At 32.9% G+C, this 22,861-nt stretch overlaps 1 protein-coding gene across 1 annotated transcript; it reads right to left on the bottom strand.

Annotated features, from left to right (window-relative positions):
- Window positions 1-6,220: 6,220 nt before the first annotated feature.
- On the bottom strand, window positions 6,221-7,128 carry LOC149196557 (uncharacterized). Its single transcript, XM_089408335.1, has 2 exons — window positions 7,123-7,128; window positions 6,221-7,063 (listed from the first exon to the last, which is right to left on the bottom strand). Exons 1-2 carry the CDS (start codon window positions 7,126-7,128, stop codon window positions 6,221-6,223), a joined length of 849 nt encoding a protein of 282 aa, XP_089264461.1.
- Window positions 7,129-22,861: the final 15,733 nt, after the last annotated feature.

Below are 22,861 nucleotides of genomic sequence, written 5' to 3'. Positions count from 1 at the left end.
ATGCCTGCTGTATGGAATGTACATACAGATGCATAATTTGTGCTAAATGCATATGTTGCGCCATCATATTGTAGTTCATATATGACCAAAATTGACAAGTCTATGGCAAATGCATTTAGAAGAATACACAAAGAGCATGAGAAAAATGAAAATGATGTTATTCAAATGATTTGTAAACTCAGAAAAACATTACTTAATCTCCAACAAATGTCAACTCAACAAGCAGTGCATATAGCACTTTCATTTCCATTGAGTTGTAGTTCAAGAGAATGTATATTCATAAACACATCTCAAGTTGATGAACACACATTTATGCTTAAACCACCTATTCTCTTAAAACAGGAACTTGATGGTTGAGAGGATGTGATGTGCCACTCCATTATTGACTACTACATCAGATGCCTAAGTTCCATTAGCAAAATCTTCCTTGCAAAATTTGTATCAAATTACAAGAAAGATGGCACGCACATATCAAAAAGGGAAAAACCAAATGTTATACGATTTGTAAAATATAACAAATACAATGATGTTGAAAACTTGTATAGAGAGAAATTGTTGTTGTATGTACCATTTGAAAAATGTGAAAACACATTGAAACAAGACTTGCCTACATGGCAAGCTGCATACATTACATGAAAAAAAAATATTCAAACCATTGAAGCTAAATTTACATATAACATCAAGATGAATCCGGTAAAAGCATGTTAATGTGTCTCATTATATGGCAAAAGCAAAAAAGTACTCAAATGAAAAAAGATAAAAAAAATATTATAAAAATATCAATTAAATGAGTTGAGTTTCATACTTGTTAATTATAAAAAATAAATGCTAAATTTGTAACAAAGCTAACTCATAATAAATTTTGGTAAAAGCTATAGTGAACCTATTTATTGGGTTTAGAAAATATAAATAATGTTATAAAAAGTAAATACTAAATTTGCAAATAAGTCAACTGATAGTAAATATTGGTAAAAGCTATAGTTAATCACTCACAAAATAGAAATAACTTTATGTAAAGTTAAATGAAATGCTAAAACTCTTTAAAAATATATATAAAATAGAAGTAGAATTTCTAAACAAATAATTTTCTATATTATATTTTTAATAATATAAAATACGTTATTATAATCATAATTAAAAAATTTATTATAAAAAATATAAAATATATTTTAAAATTTTTCAAAAAATAATTTTAACATTTTCTTATATGTTATTTTCAAATTTTTATTAAAAAAAATTGATTTTATAAACTTGAAAGGGTAGTTTCTTGGGTCGCGGTTTTATATATACGAAAATATGATCATTTTTACTAGTATTTTAATAATAATTAAAAAATATGCTTATTTTTTATTTTTAAACTTGTTTAGCAATCTTTAGAATGTTTACAACACATCTCTTAAAGAAATTGGAATTAAAAAGCATAAATCAATAGAGAAATGGGGGGTCGCGGTTTTGTCACTACTTAAAAATTTATGTAAAATATTAATGATACCTTTTAAAGAAAATGAATAAATTAGATAAAAATTATATATTAAATTTTAGAAAAAATATGACATGAAATTGAATTTAAATTGACATGTTTTGTCTCCTTTTACCACCACCTAGTTTTTGATGATTTTGTAATTTTAAGAGCAAAAATTCCAGCTCCATTTATTTTTATAAAACTTCTTTGCCACAAAAAGGGAAAAAGTGATACACATTAACATGCTTTAGGGTGATTTAGAGAATGCTACAGGTGAGCAAATTAGTTCTATGAATACTTATCAAATAAGTATGTGAAACCAAGAAAACAGTTCCCATTGTGAGGAATATGATTTGCAATCAGACTTGCAATTTCCAAAACAATCTGAGATGAAAAAAAAAATCAATCTTGGATTTCAAATAACTGCTCATCCATTTTTAATGGAGAACAATGAGTATTACAAACTCAAAAGAATGTTGAATAGAGAGCAACAAGCAATTGTAAAAGATGTTGGAATAAAAAAAAAGAAGAAACCTCAATGAACCAACTTACCTATTCATTACATGTGGAGCAGGGGTAGGCAAAACACTCAAAGCAAAAGAATTTTCCAAATGCTTATATGAATTTATGATTCACAGAACACAACTGATCCTATGAATCCAAGGGGTCTAATATTAGCATTTACAGGAAAATATGTGTATAATGTAGGTGGAACAACAATCCACTATGCATTACTAATGCCTTTTAACAAGTCTCAATTGTTTCCACTTAGCAAAGAAGTATTAGACAAGATAACAAAGCTATATCAAGAATTTCAGCTAGCTTTCGTAGATGAGGCCTCTATGATCCGTAGTCAGTTATTATATTCTATTGACAATAGGCTTAGAAACATAAAACATTTCCTAACCAAATACTCTGAAAACATTGACATTATATTTTGTGGTGATTTCTACCAACCGCAACCTATTCAAGACTCTCTAATTTTTTAACAACCAAGAATCAAAAATAAAACAATAACAATGATTTCTGGAAGGATAATATCAAGTGCTTCTAATTGCATATGAATATGCGACAAACAAATGAGAGATTCATATTAGTTTAAAATAGAACGTCAAAAAATTCTCAAACATGTGATGATATAACATATATTACTACAACTTGCATGTGCCCTATACCAAATGATCCAACATTTCCCTATTGAATGATTTGAGGCTTCTGCGATCTGTGTTCTATGTAGTGTTATCTCCCAGAGTCATCGTATTCATGTTTATTGGAATCAACTTTTTGAGCCAACCTCTGTGGTTCATCTTCAGGAATTTATCCCTATTTATTTTACAAAAACAAGGATGTTGCAATGCATAACAAGAAAATGTTAACGCTCATTCCTGGCAATGCAATTTTAATTAATCCAATTGATGAAGATGAAGAGAATAACGACAATTTTCCTAGACATCAACATACAGCTAATTTTCCTTCACAACTTGTGATAAAGTTGAACATGTTAGTTGAAATGTATGCTTACAATTATGATGCCCCAGATGGGCTAGTAAATGGTGCAGATGAAATAGTTAAATCATATGACCATATAAACAAGGTCAATTTTCTATGGAATAAGTTCCATGACCCTAATATTGTTCATCGACAATCTAGAAAATTGGCTTATTTGTATACTTTAGACATAGCACATGATTGGACACCAATATTGTGAAGATCAAAAGCAATGCTTATCACACCAAAGATGGCTCATTTGAAGATACACAAACAATTCCCAATTCAAATTGCATGTGCACGCATGATACATAGATCACAGGGTTTAACCTTTGATAGGCTTGCATTTGACCCTACTGGAATACAAGTTCATGGACAAGTATACATAAAACTATCACATGTGAGGAACATAGGGTCATTGTATTTGCTAAATGCTCTCAGAAGAAATAATTTTAAGGTAAAGCAAAAAGTAAATTGTGAAATGCAACGCTTGCAAAGAACTACAAAATCGCTATTAAAATATGACTATTCATCAATACAATCATTGCGATCCATATTTCTTCTTTCATTGAACACTCGTAATGTTCATGCACATCTTAGTGACATATGCAGTGATTATGACACAATGCAATCTGATATCTTATGCATACAAGAAACATATATGTCACTTTCTATGCAAAATGAGTACTTCAAAAATTTCAATTGCATCTCAAGTTGCATTAAGCATGGACTAATGATACTGATAAAAAAACATATCACTATCCTTGAACACATCCATTTTTAAGAGCAACTTGTAGAAGCATTGTTGGCAAAAATAATAGTTCACGGATCACATATTTCAATTCTCAATATATATGCATCACCACATGAAGATTTGAACAATATTTTGAATGTCATTGCGAAATCATTATGCCACTTAGATCTAAATGATATCATAATTATATTGGGAGACTTCAATATTGATATGGTACATTTCAATCACAAAACAAAAGAGCTACAAACCTACATGAAAAACTAAAATCTTCATTTTCTTATCAACAAAACTAATAACATGCATAAATCATTCATTGACCATGTCTCGACAAATATAACTAATAAAAAATATAAAATTTTCATATTAGATATATATTGGTCTGATCATGACACAATATCTCTTGTCCTTCAGCTATGATATACACATGAAACACTTTACAAAATTCCAAATTTTGAGACCTTTGAAATATGTCATTGTTTTTGCCATTTTTATTTTACTAAAGCATATTAATATATTCTATCTGTAATAAACCAAATAATAAGACCATATATATTATGCATCCTATTGTACATTTACATATATGACTTCATATATTCTTGAGTGCAAATTGTTCCAATGAAACCCTTTTCAATTAAACAAAACAACCATCCTATTGTAAATTTACACATATGACTTCATATATTCTTCAATGTAGATTGTACCAATAAAACCTTTTAATGTATATAAATTAGAAAATGTTGGAGAAGTGAAGAAAGCATTCGTAGTAAGTCCTCCCAGACAATGCATCAAAAATATATGTACAAGTTAGGTATCATAAACTTTTTATTCATTGCTTATGCAAAATACATGCGATAATATCCAGATCATATTGAAATATGCAATTACTTTTTTAGTGCAAGTGAAATAGAAACAACGAAAGGTGATTCAACAATTCTACGAAATTATATATTAAAAAGGTATGCACATGAAATGCGACACTGTAATCTATTTCTCTTCTACATTTTATAGGAAAACATAGCATTGTAGAAATGTTTATAAAAGTATCTAGTTAAGCAATTTTTACAAGCAAAAATAGATACTCCCCATTAAAGTATCGATTGAAGACTTGATCCAAAACCATAATAGTCAACATGATTCCTTCTCCAAACGCAAGAGGGGACTGCTAAAGAAATCAGTCAGACTTTATGTTCTCTATGATGCTGAAGTTGCTCTCATCATTTTATTTGAAATCACTAAGATTTATGAGTTTGCAAGAAACAAGTAGGTTTCCTTCTTCCATCCCTTGAAATCTCACAAAGTATTTGTTAATATTTCCTCTTTTTCTTAATTTATCCAAAGTATTTGTGAATATTTCCACTTTTTCTAAATTTATCCAAACAATTTGACGGTTACAAAACTTTCTAGAAAATGAGCATGTCTAGACGTCCAATTTTAACCAAAATTTAGAAAGAAAGTAGTGTATCGAGCCTCAAAATAGTAATGGAAGAAATTAAAGAATTATTTGTGTTTTGTTCAAAAGTGAAGAAATTACTCTAGGAACAAGGGTTACAAGAGATCTGGTAACTTGAGGCTTTTCCAGCGACTTAAAGGTCAGGGTAACATTGATTAGTTGAGGCAACCTACTCGAGGCAGCCTACTGACCCTTAAAATAGGTTATGAAAGTCTAAGAATGACATTCTCAACTCTCTTAGATTTGCAGGGTTTCTTTAGTTGGTTTTTTTTAAGAGAAACCATGAATGATGCTCGTTTTTTTATACACAGGTTGCGCTCTTTTTCATCTCACTGGCTTCTCTTTGAAAAATATTGCATGATGATTCATGTTTTATTTTCCTGTGGTCCTAGCACCAACAATTTTTTATTTGATTCCATGGTTCACAAAGCAAATAGTTAATAATTGATACTATACTTGTATAACACACAATAATTCAATATATAAATTTTATAAGGAATACATTTCAGATACTTGAACTTAGCAACTATATAGAGTCATGATGTAAGGAAAACTGGTGTGGTTGGTAGGGTTGTATTGGACTGTTAAAAACAACTAGCTTATAACATTCAAACGCACGGCGGCACACGGTAGCTCTTCCTATTCAGTTTCCCGGATGTTCCGATGCATAAGATATGATATGTTCCATGGCTACATGTCCGTAGATATGCTTTGCACATTCTCCCCGTATTTAATCTCATCCGTACAAATGTCAGCTCTTCCACCCAGGTTGAAATAGGGGAAGCTAGTAAGCTACAGTCTACCAGCTACAACGATTGAATACGTCAACAATCAATCGAGTTTGAACCTACATGAATTAATCGTCTAATGGGCAGACTGTCTTTCTGTTAAATTTGATAGTTGTTCAGTTCCAAACTCATTATCATTTGCAGTTGCATTATCTCTTGAAGCTCATGGTTCGTCATTGCTTACCAGATAATCATTTGCATTAATAACGACCCACCCATCATCGTCATTTTAATTAGAAACTCATTGCTGGTCATCCGTTACCAGATAATCATTTGGATTAATGAGAAGCTGACGGTTGGCCATCGCTTACCAGATAATCTAACTCCAGTTCTTCTAATCTTCTCTCTGATACCAATGAACAGGCCATTGGAATCAATATGTTCGCATCCAAAGCCTCCTCTGGGAAGCCTCGCAGAAATGTTAGGAGATCGTGAAAATGCAATTTTAACATATGATTCTGAAAGAACTTGAGCAGGGCCAAGCCCAATCCAAAAACGGTCTTCATACCCTCGAAGAGGAAAACGTCCCAAATACGAACAGCTAATCGAAATGGCAAGTCTGCGGAGAAAGCAGTCATGAACCAACTGCTTGAATACATCACTGGCGTGATCATCTGTCGCTCGAAATGCCTAGCCAGTTTGGGCAGCTGCTCCTTCACAAGCATTTCGAACTGAAAGAAATATTGGTGAAGTAGAGGCAGGTCTTTTAAATATAAACCTCGAATTTGCATACATTTGAACAGTGCAACCATAACCCAAAAGGCTTCCTCCTCATTCATGTGAAGCAGAAGCATTCCCGCTATGAAACTCATCCCCTGCGTATATCCCACGTCTTTGTCGTAAACTGAATAAGCCTTCAAAACATTGTGGAGAGACCTCTGCCCGGGCCCGTCTGTCGTTCGAAATAATTGGTGTGATGTCAAAGTGCGATGAATGTCTTTAACGATATGTTTCTCTGAGTCTGACTCATTGCGGAGGAGTTGTGAGTAAATTCCTGGGTTTACCAGCAAAAGATCGCGGCCGCCTGAAATCAATTGCCAAACGTCACCCCTCATGGATTTGGTAATGCCATACCTGATGCGCCTTTTAATTTCATGGGCGTTATTTTGCAAGCAGAGCTTCTAATCCAGAGCAATGGTTGAGCACCGTTTGCTACGTAGTTCTTGCTTCCTTTCGTTACCGGCATTGTCGGCTGATGTCTTTGTAGAGTAATGTGCAATAAGATTAACATTATCATCGTCAAATTTGTCACTGGCCTGTTTTTCGTCCATTCCATTCATTTTTTTAAGACAGTTTTACGGAACGGGAGGAAGTTTGGTCCACTAATCGATCTGTGTGGATGTTATTTACTAGAAAGGTTAGCGGATGATTAAATAAACGTATAAACCAATATTTCATACAAATAGATTGACGCCGACGCCAATTGTATTGTTTTTTAAGCTTATAATTTGGCCACATTGGAATATTTTTGGTTAAGGGTGTACATCTTGTTTGTTTAAAATGTGTTTTAATACATGAATTACAAATTTTGAATCAAACTGACTTATTAAAAAAACGTGTTTAAGATAAAAACTACTTGATAATTAAATACACTTTAAATTATCGTGTGACCTAGCCAGAAAGTCAAAGTTGGCTTTGTAAAATGAACGTCCCCAAATGATGACTTGACTGTAGGGTCAGGTTATTAGATGGCTCTCAAAATTAATCTTGATTGCAAGTTTTCTCAAACTTATACTATATTGAATGAGTGAGTGATAAATGTTATGTTTCCTAAAATTTAGATTAGGTGTATATTCATTATATTTTATCTATATCACATACTAAAAAACTCTATTTTATCTATATTTTATTTGTATTTATCTATAAAAAACTCACACTGAAATCAATATCACTTTTGGTATTTTTGAAGCAAACAAATTACAATGATTCAATAACCCATGATAACTTCTTGGTAGAAATAGGACTAACAGAAATTCAGTACATAAAACTATTACAATGTACAATGAAGCAATCAACAAATTTCCGAAAACAAAAACCTTCTCACATTTGGAATAACATTTTTGCAAAGGACATGCCTGCTGTATGGAATGTAAATATAGATGCATAATTTGTGGTAAATGCATATGTTGCGCCATCATATTGTAGTTCATATATGACCAAAATTGACAAGTCTATGACAAATGCATTTAGAAGAATACGCAAAGAGCATGAGAAAAATGAAATTGATGTTATGCAAATGATTTGTAAACTCAGAAAAACATTACTTAATCTCCAACAAATGTCAACTCAACAAGGAGTGCATATAGCACTTTCATTTCCATTGAGTTGTAGTTCAAGAGAATGTATATTCATAAACACATCTCCAGTTGATGAACACACATTTATGCTTAAACCACCTATTCTCTTAAAACACGAACTTGATGGTTCAGAGGATGTGATGTGCCACTCCATTATTGACTACTACATCGGATGCCTAAGTTCCATTAGCAAAATCTTCCTTGCAAAATTTGTATCAAATTACAAGAAAGATGGCACACACATATCAAAAAGGAAAAAACCAAATGTTATACGATTTGTCAAATATAACAAATACAATGATGTTGAAAACTTGTATAGAGAGAAATTATTGTTGTATGTACCATTTGAAAAATGTGAAAACACATTGAAACAAGACTTGCCTACATGGCAAGCTGCATATACATTACAAGAAAAAAAAATATTCAAACCATTGAAGCTAAATTTACATATAACATCAATCAAACATGGGGTGATTTAGAGACTGCTACAGGTGAGCAAATTAGTTCTATGAATACTTGTCAAATAAGTATGTGAAACCAAGAAAACAGTTCCCATTGTGAGGAATATGATTTGCAATCAGACTTGCAGTTTCCAAAACAATCTGAGATGAAAAAAAAAAATCAATCTTGGATTTCAAATAACTGCTCATCCATTTTTAATGGAGAACAATGAGTATTACAAACTCAAAAGAATGTTGAATAGAGAGCAACAAGCAATTGTAAAAGATGTTGGAATAAAAAAAAAAAAAAAAAACTCAATGAACCAACTTACCTATTCATTACACGTGGAGCAGGGGTAGGCAAAACACTCAAAGCAAAAGAATTTTCCAAATGCTTATATGAATTTATGATTCACAGAACACAACTGATCCTATGAATCCAAGGGGTCTAATATTAGCATTTACAGGAAAATATGTGTATAATGTAGGTGGAACAACAATCCACTATGCATTACTAATGCCTTTTAACAAGTCTCAATTGTTTCCACTTAGCAAAGAAGTGTTAGACAAGATAACAAAGCTATATCAAGAATTTCAGCTAGCTTTCATAGATGAGGCCTCTATGATCCGTAGTCAGTTATTATATTCTATTGACAATAGGCTTAGAAACATAAAACATGTCCTAACCAAATACTCTGAAAACATTGACATTATATTTTGTGGTGATTTCTACCAAGCGCAACCTATTCAAGACTCTCTAATTTTTTAACAACCAAGAATCAAAAATCAAACAATAACAATGATTTCTGGAAGGATAATATCAAGTGCTTCTAATTGCATATGAATATGCGACAAACAAATGAGAGATTCATATTAGTTTAAAATAGAATGTCAACAAATTTTCAAACATGTGATGATATAACATATATTACTACAACTTGCACGCGCCCTATACCAAATGATCCAACATTTCCCTATTCAATGATTTGAGGCTTCTGCGATCTGTGTTCTATGTAGTGTTATCTCCCAGAGTCATCGTATTCATATTTATTGGAATCAACTTTTTGAGCCAACCTCTGTGGTTCATCGTCAGGAATTTATCCCTATTTATTTTACAAAAAAAAGGATGTTGCAATGCATAACAAGAAAATTTTAACGCTCATGCCTGGCAATGCAATTTTAATTAATCCAATTGATGAAGATGAAGAGAATAACGACAATTTTCCAGGACATCAACATATAGCTAATTTTCCTTCACAACTTGTGATAAAGTTGAACATGTTAGTTGAAATGTATGCTTACAATTATGATGCCCCAGATGGGCTAGTAAATGGTGCAGATGAAATAGTTAAATCATATGACCATATAAACAAGGTCAATTTTCTATGGAATAAGTTCCATGACCCTAATATTGTTCATCGACAATCTAGAAAATTGGCTTATTTGTATGCTTTAGACATAGCACATGATTGGACACCAATATTGTGAATATCAAAAGCAATGCTTATCACACCAAAGATGGCTCATTTGAAGATACAGAAACAATTCCCAATTCAAATTGCATGTGCACGCATGATACATAGATCACAGGGAAAACCTTGGATAGGCTTGCATTTGACCCTACTGGAATACAAGTTCATGGACAAGTATACATAAAACTATCACATGTGAGAAACATAGGGTCATTGTATTTGATAAATGCTCTCAGAAGAAATAATTTTAAGTTAAAGCAAAAAGTAAATTGTGAAATGCAACGCTTGCAAAGAACTACAAAATGGCAATTAAAATATGACTATTCATCAATACAATCATTGCGATCCATATTTATTCTTTCATTGAACACTCGTAATGTTCATGCACATCTTAGTGACATATGCAATGATTATGACACAATGCAATCTGATATCTTATGCATACAAGAAACATATATGTCACTTTGTATGCAAAATGAGTACTTCAAAAATTTCAATTGCATCTCAAGTTGCATTAAGCATGGACTAATGATACTGATAAAAAAACATATCACTATCCTTGAACACATCCATTTTTAAGAGCAACTTGTAGAAGCATTGTTGGCAAAAATAATAGTTCACGGATCACAAATTTCAATTCTCAATATATATGCATCACCACATGAAAATTTGAACAGTATTTTGAATTTCATTGCAAAATCATTATGCCACTTAGATCTAAATGATATCATAATTATATTGGGAGACTTCAATATTGATATGGTACATTTCAATCACAAAACAAAAGAGCTAGAAAGCTACATGAAAAGCTAAAATCTTCATTTTCTTATCAACAAAACTAATAACATGCATAAATCATTCATTGACCATGTCTCGACAAATATAACTAATAAAAAATATAAAATTTTCATATTAGATATATATTGGTCTAATCATGACAAAATATCTTTGTCCTTCAACTATGATATACACATGAAACACTTTACAAAATTCCAAATTTTGATACCTTTGAAATATGTCATTGTTTTTGCCATTTTTATTTTACTAAAGCATATTAATATATTCTATCTGTAATAAACCAAATAATAAGACCATATATATTATGCATCCTATTGTACATTTACATATATGACTTCATATATTCTTGAGTGCAGATTGTTCCAATGAAACCCTTTTCAATTAAACAAAACAAGCATCCTATTGTAAATTTACACATATGACTTCATATATCCTTCAATGTAGATTGTACCAATAAAACCTTTTAATGTATATAAATTAGAAAATGTTGGAGAAGTGAAGAAAGCATTCGTAGTAAGTCCTCCCAGACAATGCATCAAAAATATATGTACAAGTTAGGTATCATAAACTTTTTATTCATTGCTTATGCAAAATACATGTGATAATATCTAGATCATATTGAAATATGCAATTACTTTTTTAGTGCAAGTGAAATAGAAACAACGAAAGGTGATTCAAAAATTCTACGAAATGATATATTAAAAAGGTATGCACATGAAATGCGACACTGTAATCTATTTCTCTTCTACATTTTAAAGGAAAACATAGCATTGTAGAAATGTTTATAGAAGTATCTAGTTAAGCAATTTTTACAAGAAAAAATAGATATCCCCCATTAAAGTATCGATTGAAGACTTGACCCAAAACCATAATAGTCAACATGATTCCTTCTCCAAACGCAAGAGGGGACTGCTAAAGAAATCAGTCAAGCTTTATGTTCTCTATGATGCTGAAGTTGCTCTCATCATTTTATTTGAAATCACTAAGATTTATGAGTTTGCAAGAAACAAGTAGGTTTCCTTCTTCCATCCCTTGAAATCTCACAAAGTATTTGTTAATATTTCCTCTTTTTCTTAATTTATCCAAAGTATTTGTGAATATTTCCTCTTTTTCTAAATTTATCCAAACAATTTGACGGTCACAAAACTTTCTAGAAAATGAGCATGTCTAGACGTCCAATTTTAACCAAAATTTAGAAAGAAAGTAGTGTATCGAGCCTCGAAATAGTAATGGAAGAAATTAAAGAATTATTTGTATTTTGTTCAAAAGTGAAGAAATTACTCTAGGAACAAGGGTTACAAGAGATCTGGTAACTTGAGGCTTTTCCAGCGACTTAAAGGTCAGGGTAACATTGCTCGAGGCAGCCTACTGACCCTTAAAATAGATTATGAAATGTCTAAGAACAATTCTCACGTCTCTCTTAGATTTGCAGGGTTTCTTTAGTTGGTTTTTTAAAGAGAAACCATGAATGTCGCTGGCTTTTTTTTATACACAGGTTGCCCTCTTTTTCATCTCACTGGCTTCTCTTCGAAAAATATTGCATGATGATTCATGTTTTATTTTCCTGTGGTCCTAGCACCAACAATTTTTTATTTGATTCCATGTTTCACAAAGAAAATAATTAATAATTGATACTATACTTGTATAACACACAATAATTCAATATATAAATTTTATAAGGAATACTCTCGATTTCAGATACTTGAACTTAGCAACTATATATAGTCATGATGTAAGGAAAACTGGTGTGGTTGGTAGGGTTGTATTGGACTGTTAAAAACAACTAGCTTATAACATTCTTTTATTGTCCAGAAAAGAAAAAACTCAAAAGAAAAATGGGGTACTTACTATTGGACTTTGTTTCATTACGTTCAGAACAACCAATTGTTATTTTGCCTTTCCTTCTTCATATTTTCTTTGTGCTATGGTTCATGATGTCCTAGATTGGCATAATGGAAACATGCACATAGACATCTGGGCAACAACTGGGCAACAATGGAGCCATACAGAAGCAATTAATAAAACATGGTGTGGTTGAAAACACAGTCGTGGAGAGTGGGTGCATGCAAGCCCACTTGGTTGTTGCTTTTATATTTTATTTAAATTATTTCATTTAAAATGATTTATTTATTATTATATTTATTTTAATTTTTTTAATTTTTATTTTTTATTTTCATATATTAAAAAAAATGAACACCAACAACTTTACTCTTGCATGCAGGTTGCGATATTTTATTTTAATTTATTTCATTTAAAATGATTTATTAATTATCATATTTATTTATTTATTGATTTTATTGATTTTTTTATTTATTTTTTATTTACATATATTAAAAAAAATGTACGCAAACAACTTTACTCTTGCATGCAAGTCGCAACCAGCTCTTGTGAATTCTTTTGATCAAGTTAGAGATCAATATATTGATCCATATAAAAGCATATTTTCACATTGGAGCTGGAGTAGATCCATATATAAGCATACTTTCACATTGCAGCAGGAGTAGATCCAGATGCAGAAGTGCAACCTTATTATACCTAAAGGCCAACAACTCCATATCGAGACCCATTTTCTTTCTTTTGAGATAGTGATCAAGAGTCTAACCTTCTTGGTGAGTGAGACCCTAATACTTATGATTGTGATGTGGAGTATACAACTGTTTCTGATTCAATGGAGTAAATTTCTACTACTTGTGGTGCTTATGGGAATAAATAGAGGGTGTAAGTTGATTGAGTTGAGAAGTATCTAGGCCATTAGAATATGAGTCTAAATTCCACATAGATGTATCATTTTCTCTATACTTTCCATCTTTCTTATTGACATCACTTCCAACAGATTTTTGATTATGCACAAGAAGACTCATTAGTTTTTTTGGTCCTCATAGTTTGTTATAATCTTTTCTTGTGTTTCTATTTATTTCATTTATTATGGACTCGTTTTCAAAAATTTGGATAGAATTAATATCCTCAATGTTGTCACAGTGGGCATTAAGGACAACAACAATTACATGCATTTGACGTAAAAAGCTATCTTTAGAAAAATAATTCTCTATAGAAATTTGAACCTCATTCATTGAGGGAAGTGCCTATGTTTTGATGAAGGAGTTTTAGAGCATGCTTCAGAATATGGTTCTGCATAGTCTTCTCCAAAATACCTAGCTTATTTGGAACTTTTAATGTCAGATTTATTCCTCAATTCTAATGGAGAGATTTTTTGACATATACATACATAGTTTTCTAAGAGTGTTATTCTACTATTATTTGCATTATGAATATTTGTGCCATTGTTGCTTTGGGGGTCAGAGCAAGTGAACCCTTATGTGAGTCAAAGGATAAATTATTCAATAAAATTTGAAATCCTTCATGAGTCTCACATTTCATCAAAACCAAATGCTCAACAACATGCTCCAGAATTAATTATTCATAATTTCTAATAGATAATATGCATTACTTCATTATATAATTATTGTAATTTGTCTCTTGCAGTTACAATTGTTCGACACATATGAACAATATTTTATTTCAATGGAACAACAATTGCAAAAAGGAAAGTTCCCCCTAATTCTTTTCAAGAATATAACAAAAAGGAAAAATGCAAAAGAAAAAATATTTAGAACAACAAAGTCAACATTCATAACTGAACTTAACACAAATGCAGTAAATGCATTAGTTGCAGTAAATGCTTCTTCTGTATCTTCTAGCGCCAAATCTTCGAATTGATCTTGAAGTAAGTTTTACTCTGCTTGAGTTCTCTTATCTTCAGTATCAGAGCCCCGTTCAGGTCCAAAGTCTATAAACTACAGACAGAGTCTAAAGCCAGCCTGGAAGCCTTCGAAAGCATTTGTTATACAATTGTTGATTAGATAAAAGCTGCTTAGTCAATCTCTGGTCTAGTTTATACTATAGTCATAGCCAACTACTTAAGATCATTCTCTAATATAGATAGAAGAACTGTTTCTAAAGTCATTTTTCGTTCATTAGAAAGTGAACATATTGAACACAAGAAAGTTGAAGATCCTGAAAATTGGAACCCCCCTGCCTTAAGTTCAAAAGAAATTTATCCGGTTCCATCTCTGTTCAGTTTATCAAGGAAAAATTGGCTGAAGGAAGTTGAATTGAAAATTAAGATTTCTGGTCCATCTGTACAGATAGTTGGTTTGAGTTTATTTTCTGATGATGAAATAAAAAAATTCAAAAAATATGTCCAAGAGAAAAAGGTTTCTTATTTGCATTTTGGAGGGATAAGTATAGGACTAGCCCCACTTTTTGGCCACGGTCTTAATACTCCATGTATATCTGAAGTTTTTGACGCCCGACACCAGAACTATGACCATGCTCTTGTCGGAACCATATTAGGAAACCTATCTTCAGGTTGTCAGTATGGTACTATTTACCCATAATATTCTATCAGTCTATCTGAATTCCATTTAAAAGATTGCTGGAAATTATTAGTTGGTGTCCAAGGTTTAGAAATGGTTAAAATAGTGAATATCTTTCTGTGTTAGTCCAAACATCTTTTCAACTCACAAACACTGTACATCCAATGTTAAAGCAACCAGTGCTAAAGGGTTGTGTAGCCGTAGGATTCAGTAATGCTCAGGTAGAAGGCGTCCCTTATGACAAAGAAGCCCTTCCCAATGACTGGTACATTCAGTATAAATCTTTGGCATCAGCAGACACTCCAAGAAGCAAAACAACAAGAATGTTTGTAAGTGATGGTCATGTTCGAATATTACTTGATAGGTCATCAATATCGAGACCAATCTTTATGCCGCAAAAGCATGTTTTACCAGTCATACCAGAGTCAGAGCAACCATCGACTAGCGGTCACAAATCCTTTTCACGAAATGTATATAGCCATCCGTCCAACGAAACCACTGTATCTATTCCGTCAGACCAGTTGTATATCCCAGAAGAAAAGCCATTTCTTTCTATTAATAAGATGTTTATAACATATGTATCTAGTTTCTCCCCTGTAGAAGAATTTCAATATGCAAACCATAGATATGTCAAAGGTGGAAAATGGCCACCAAAAACCAAGTTTTGTACTTCTTCTTCTCAATCCAAATAGCCACCCATCAGCACTGATTGTGCACCACTTCTAGAGCGTAATTCCCAAAATCCTAATGATCTTGATCAGATCTATCAAATAGGAAACTACCTGACTACATGGTGTGCACACGCCGAAGATGTCCTTGACAACATGGGTCGGCAATCAGATTTGATAAATGCTAATCTTAGGCTCCTCTGTGAAGAACAACAGTCTAAGAAAGCTGCCAAGGATAAAAGAGAAAGAAGAAAGCACAAGAAAAAAGAAAAAGAAATTCTAAAATTCACCATAGACATGAGTACTCCCAATTACTAGGATGAAGAGGTAGAGGAAAAAGATATAAAAGAAGCATTTACTGCAACTAGTGCAGAAGAGTCAACTTCCAAACTTTCTGGTAGGTTGACCAGTATTAAAAAGGAGGCATATAAAGTTGATAAACAATTTTCTTCAAAGAAAGAAATTATGAATCTCGATCAGGCAACCTCTAAATTTCCTTCTTTTATCTTACCTTCGATAAACAATCAAAATAAAGCTCATGTCTTGAAGGAAGTCTCAAAATAGCCGCGCATTGAAGAAGATTTATATGTTGCAAATTCAAGTGGGTATATTCTTGATTTAGATAATTCTTCCAATCCCGAAGAATCAATCAAGATATGGATTGGTGCTCTGTATCAAATGCAGGTCAGCACAAAGTTAGATAATCTTTACATCATGGTCCTTGCAGAAAAAAGAATGGCCAGCATTGTATATGATTGGTGGATAGGACCCTCAGATGAAGAAAGAAGAGAAGTCATGGAAGCAGGACTGGCCACTCTAGAACTCTTATTGAAAACTCAATTTGTTCCCGAGCCAATAGATGAGAAAAAACAACTCCTTACAGATTTAAGCCGTATGGAATTAAATGATTTAAAATATCTTGATCAATTTGGTAAAGATTTCATGGCAAAAGTCTTGAAGGCAAATCTTTCCAATGACATTACTCAAAAAATTGCATTTTTGTCCAAGCTTCTTGGTAATTTAGGAGATCTTATCATGAAATATCTTGATGTCCAGAACAAACAGATCGATCAAATCTATTGGGTTGATCTTCTTTTTAGGTGTACTGAAAAGGTTAAATATTTGTGCTGGCAAAAGAAAGCACACGATATTAGACCTAGTTCAGAGGTCTGCAAAACAACGCTACCCTGGACACCCTTCAAAAGGAAGAAGAAAACAAAAAAATATGGAAAATTCAGACCCAAAAGAGTCTCTAACCCCAGGAAGCCTTTCCAAAAATTTAAATTTCTGAAAAAGAGAAAGAATCCCAGAAACAACAACTGTTGTTTCATCTGTAAGCAAGAAGGCCACTTTGCATGCAAATGTCCTAATAATTCCTCTTTGAAATTAAAAGCTTGTGTTGAGATCGAGGAATTTCAAGATTATTGGTCTTTAGTTGCTTCAGAAGATGAATTTTCTGATGTATATATTTTAACAGAAGCTTCAGACCATGAAGATATTAGTCATCCCAGTGTACAAAAGATGAATATTTGTAATTATTGTTCAGATAATGATGTTTCTGAAGAATTGCACTATAGTGATCAGACAGATGCAAGTGAAACAGAAGAAACTACAGATGCTTTCGAAGATGAGTTTGATGTTACATCAGTTTCTGAAGACTGCAGCAAACAGGTAAGCAGCCAATCCCAAAACTGCCTGAACTCAATTCTTTTTATCCTTATAAAAAGAATACTGCTGCCTCTACCAGTTTCACAATCCCAGACTGTAATAGAGTGGAAGAGAATGCTCTCTTAAATTTTTTTATCATAGTCAATTGTCTCATTTATATTCCAGTCCAAGTTCAAGTCCGTAATGAATGGATAAATGTAGATGCATTCATCGACACTGGAGGTTCTAATAATTTGGCCCAACCCTCTTTGTTTAAATCCCTTTGGAATCAACTCCAAAACATTCTAGTGTCTGACACAGTTGGAGGATCTGTTCAGTTAACACATTATGTGGATAACATTCCTTCGAAAGTTGAGGGGAGTATTGTTAAAATTTCTGCTATTCAGCATTTTGATCCATCTGCAAGTTTAATGCTTGGCATGCCTTTTATCAACTCTGTGCTCCTAGTCACTATTAGCGAAGATAAGCCGATAATCAATTTTAAAAAGAAGGCTATTGCTATGCCTAGATTATCGATAGCAAATTCTGAGGCAAGAAATGAGAATAGCCAAAATAAAGTTGGCGCACGCAAACCTCTTAAGGAATCCAATAATTGGCAAGAAGTTTTACAATTATATGAGAAAACAATGGAGTTAGAGAACAAACAAAAGGCCTGCATTGACCCAAAATGGTCCGCTGAGCAGATTGCTATGCATAATAGATTGTTGGAAAGTTGTTCAAATAATTCTCAGCAGTTCTGGACAGTCGAAAGTCCAAAACAAGAAATAGTGACTCTACACAACAATGGATTCAAAGGAAAATTAATCCCATGCACCCCCGCAAATGAACAAGAAATCAAGAGACAAATAAGTGAACTGCTCAGTATGAATCTTATTGAACCAAGTATGTCTCATTACTCTTGTTTAGCGTTTCTCGTTAGAAACCATTCAAAAATAGTCATAGGTAAGCCCAGAATGGTAATTAATTATAAACCTCTTAATGCCATAACTCGGGGTTTTCATTACCCTTTACCAAGACTAGAAACCATCATGCAGAAAATTCAAAATAGCAAAGTATTCAGTAAGTTTGATATGAAATCTCGATACTACCAAATACATATCCAAGAAGAGGATAGATACAAAACTACCTTCACATGTCCTGTAGGTTTCTATCAATGGAAGGTAGTTCCATTCGGCCTCAAAAATGCCCCTACATTCTTCCAAAGAAGAATGGATTTTATTTTTGGGAAATATGATTTTACTGTAACATATATCAATGATATTCTTGTATATGGTCCAGATCTTGAAACACATTTCAAGAATTTAGAGATTTTTCTAACTGAAGTTGAAAATCATGGCATAGTCCTTTCTGAGAAGAAAATGGTTTTATTTCAAGACAGTATAGATTTTTTGGGGATCATTGTCGTTAATGGGCAGATTCAAATGCATCGCCATATTCTTACTAAATTGTCTCAGTTTCCAAATGAATTAAAAGACACTAAAACAATTTAGAGATTTTTAGGTGTCTTGAATTATGTGCACATATATATTCCTAGACTATGAGAGAAAACAACCCCGATCAGAAAACATCTCTGAGAAGGATGGTCAGTAGAAGCCATTGCAGTAGTTAAAGGGCTCAAATCAAAATGTCAGCAACTTCCAAAGCTACAACCACCAGGTGATGACCTTCTGATTTTACAAACAGATGCTTCTGATAGTTTTTGGGCATCAGTTCTTTTTGAGAAAACGGAGAATGAAGAAGGAAAGGAAGAAGAAACATTATGTGCATATGCATGAGATGAATTCTATCCTAGTCAAAAGAATTATTTTATTGCGGAAAAAGAAACTTTATCAATATTTAATGGGATACAGAAATTTGAACTATATCTGGCACCATGTTAGGCCCCTATACTACTAGTGTAACCCCTTATTTTTATTAGTACAACCCCCCTTATTATATGTTTGTACCCATGTAGTCCCCATATTGTTACTATTATGCCCCATAGAAGCCCACTATTGTTATTATTGTGCCCTTACATTATTATTTTTATGTTGGCTCTTATTATATTATGACCCCTTAGACTCCTATATATAGAAAGGAGGTCTTCTCATTTGTATCATCAAAGAATCATTCATTTGTGTAATGTAAAGGAGGTTTCCCCCTCGAAGAGGCTGAATTCTAAGGTGTTGATCAATCTCTTCTATCTTTTTGTGAGCTGGTTTCATAACATTTGGTATCAGAGCTTTGGATTCTAGGGTTTTTTTGCTCCAAATAGGTCATCATGGCATTTTCACTATAACTTTTTTTCTGCGACGTTTCAAAAGCAAAAAAAAACCCATTTGAGACGAAATCGCACTGAACCTCGGGTCCAAATTTCAAAGATTTTCGTGCTATCTTTGTGGAGATATTATCTAAGGAAGTTTGTCTTTTTGCAAACTCCTGAATTACATTCCAAACAGGTGACCTGGGGAAAATATTCATATCTTTTGTTTTGAGCATCAGATTGAAATTTCGTAAGAAGTTACAGAAAGAGGACAGAATGTAGTTTCCTGAATATATTTTTCAGAACCTAAGGTCGAAACAGTGACACGTGGCACTTCCTACAAGTTCACTCTTCTGAAAAGATCTATAATCAGGTTAGCGTGGGAGATCTGGCATAACTCTTCCTTGGAGAATCCAATTTGGATCAGACTGGTGGCATTGGAAAGAGGACGCAGAGGGATACCATAGACCACAATTGCACAACTGGAAGAACCGAAATTACAGAGTTATAGTCGTTTCAAGATCGAGCTCCTAAAATCAAGAAGAGGCGATATGAGGAAGTTTGATGGAAATGATCCGGTAAATTGGATACTTCAGATGGAGCAATATTTTGATCTACATGACGTACCACTATTACAAAAGGTAGGTATTTCATCTTCATATTTAGAACCGGATCAATTTTTATGGTATAAAGGGCTTTGTTCTCGTAAACAACTTGTTACGTGGTCAATTTTCACGGAGAAAATGATAGCACATTATGACGATACAAAGAGCAACACCTTCTTTGGAGCAACACCGCAACAACTGGAAAGAGTAAAAGAGATTTGTTACATAGTGGAAAGTAAAATTATGGCAACAAGGAAGTCTACCACTCACAACTATAATAATGGAAGTGTTGTTTCTCCTAGCCTTCCACAACCTACAAGGGTTACACCACAACAATTGGAAGAGAAAAGAGAAAAAGGGCTTTGTTACAATTGTGATAGTAAATGCACTAAAGGTCATAAGTGTGCTGAGAAGAAATTATTTTACATAGATTATGAAGAGGAGGAACAAAAGGATCAAGAAACATCAAAAGAATAGTATATACACCAGGAACCAACCCCAGAGAAAGAAGAAATGAATCCAACCATATCTTGTAATGCATTGGCCGAAATTACCACTCCTCAAATTATCAATATAGAAGGACATATCAAGAAGAAAAATGTTCAAGAAGTGAAAGATCACATTGAGCATCAAGAAATGAATCCAACCATATCTTGTAAAGCATTGGAAGAAATTACCACTCCTCAAACTTTCAAGATAGAAGGACATATCAAGAAGAAAAAGGTTGAAGCAGTGAAAGATCACAGCGAGCATCAACAACAAGTTCTCCAACTTTTAAAGGATAACGCCACTTTGGTGCAAAATCGAAGGAAACAACAGGTACATCAACATTGTAGTGAAAAAAATTTTGATGTAGGTGATTGGGTATTTTTACTACTACATCTCAAGCAAGCTATTTATGAGAAGGAAATGTTGGAAATACTACATGCACTAAAGAAATGGTGACCTTACCGAATGGGAAGACACTTCAAGGTAAAAATGGATCATGATAGTCTTAAATACTTTTTAGAACAAATATTATCTATAGAACAACAGAAAAAATGAGTCACAAATATATTGGGTTATGAGTTTGACATCATCTATAGAAAAGGGAAGCAAAATTTTGTTGCAGATGCACTCTCAATAATGGATGATGATGTGGAAGCATTGTTTTGTGCTATTTCTATTATCCAAGTAGATTGGATACGCAAAGCAATGGATGAATGGAAGAAGGATGAAGAAGTGTGGCCACTCATTCAAAAGTTGCAGAAGATCCCAATTCAAACAATATTGCCTGAACTTGAAGAGGAAGGAAAAATCATATTGGAACCTGGAGCAGTCACGAAAAAAAGAACTCGACACTACGAAATCGATCAATTTCAGAGTATCTCATCAAGTGGAAAAAATTACCTGCTAAAGATTCCACATGGGAGGACAAGAATATTCTACAGAAGCATCAAGAACTACTCAATCGTTGAGGACAACACTTTTTGAAGGAGAGGGGCATGTTAGGCCCCTATACTACTAGTGTAACCCCTTATTGTTATTAGTACAACCCCCTTATTATATTGTTGTACCCATGTAGTCCCCATATTGTTAATATTGTGCCCCATAGAAGCCCACTATTGTTATTATTGTGCCCTTACATTATTATTGTTATGTCGGATCTTATTATATTATGACCCCTTAGACTCTTATATATAGAAAGGAGGACTTCTCATTTATATCATCAAAGAATCATTCATTTGTGTAATGTAAAGGAGGTTGCCCCCTTGAAGAGGCTGAATTCTAAGGCGTTGATTTATCTCTTCTATCTTTTTGTGAGCTGGTTTCATAACACACCAGTAAAATTTCTTATAAGGACTGATTCTATGAACTTCAAGTATTTTTTGTCTGCCAAAATTTCAAGACAGCTTGCTAGAAGAAGATTTCTCTCATGGCAGATTTGGTTTCAACAATTTGACTTTGATGTTGAATGGATACCAGGCAATTCTATTTTTTTAGCAGATTCTCTAACTAGAGATATGAATAAAGCTTTTGTCACAAGAAGCTTCTTTGTAATACTAGGAAAGGGACCCCAAGATGATAATTTCAGTACATTTGTAGATAGATTCAGACTCCTTGAAAGTCATGCAAATCATTTGACAGAAGAAATCAAGAAAGTTGTGGGTCTGCGACTGAGGAGAAATCAGTGGATTTGAAGATGCCAAGCATGGCTATCAAAAAATGTCGGCATATCTTTAGGCCTAGATGCTGATTTGGTAAAGGTATACCCTTTGCCCAATATGAAGGTAAAGATCTATTTTAAAAGTTTATCCGATATGTGGTCTTCTCAATTCACTAAAAATATGATTTGGATCCTAAAAGAATTAAA

This window comes from Pinus tabuliformis, chromosome 2_2 (assembly GCF_031772625.1).
Source record: "Pinus tabuliformis cultivar Carrire ecotype Pingquan chromosome 2_2, CPIR1, whole genome shotgun sequence".
Taxonomy (NCBI): domain Eukaryota; kingdom Viridiplantae; phylum Streptophyta; class Pinopsida; order Pinales; family Pinaceae; genus Pinus; species Pinus tabuliformis.
Note: the sequence above shows the minus strand (reverse complement) of the source record. Positions and strands in the feature narration are given on the sequence as shown.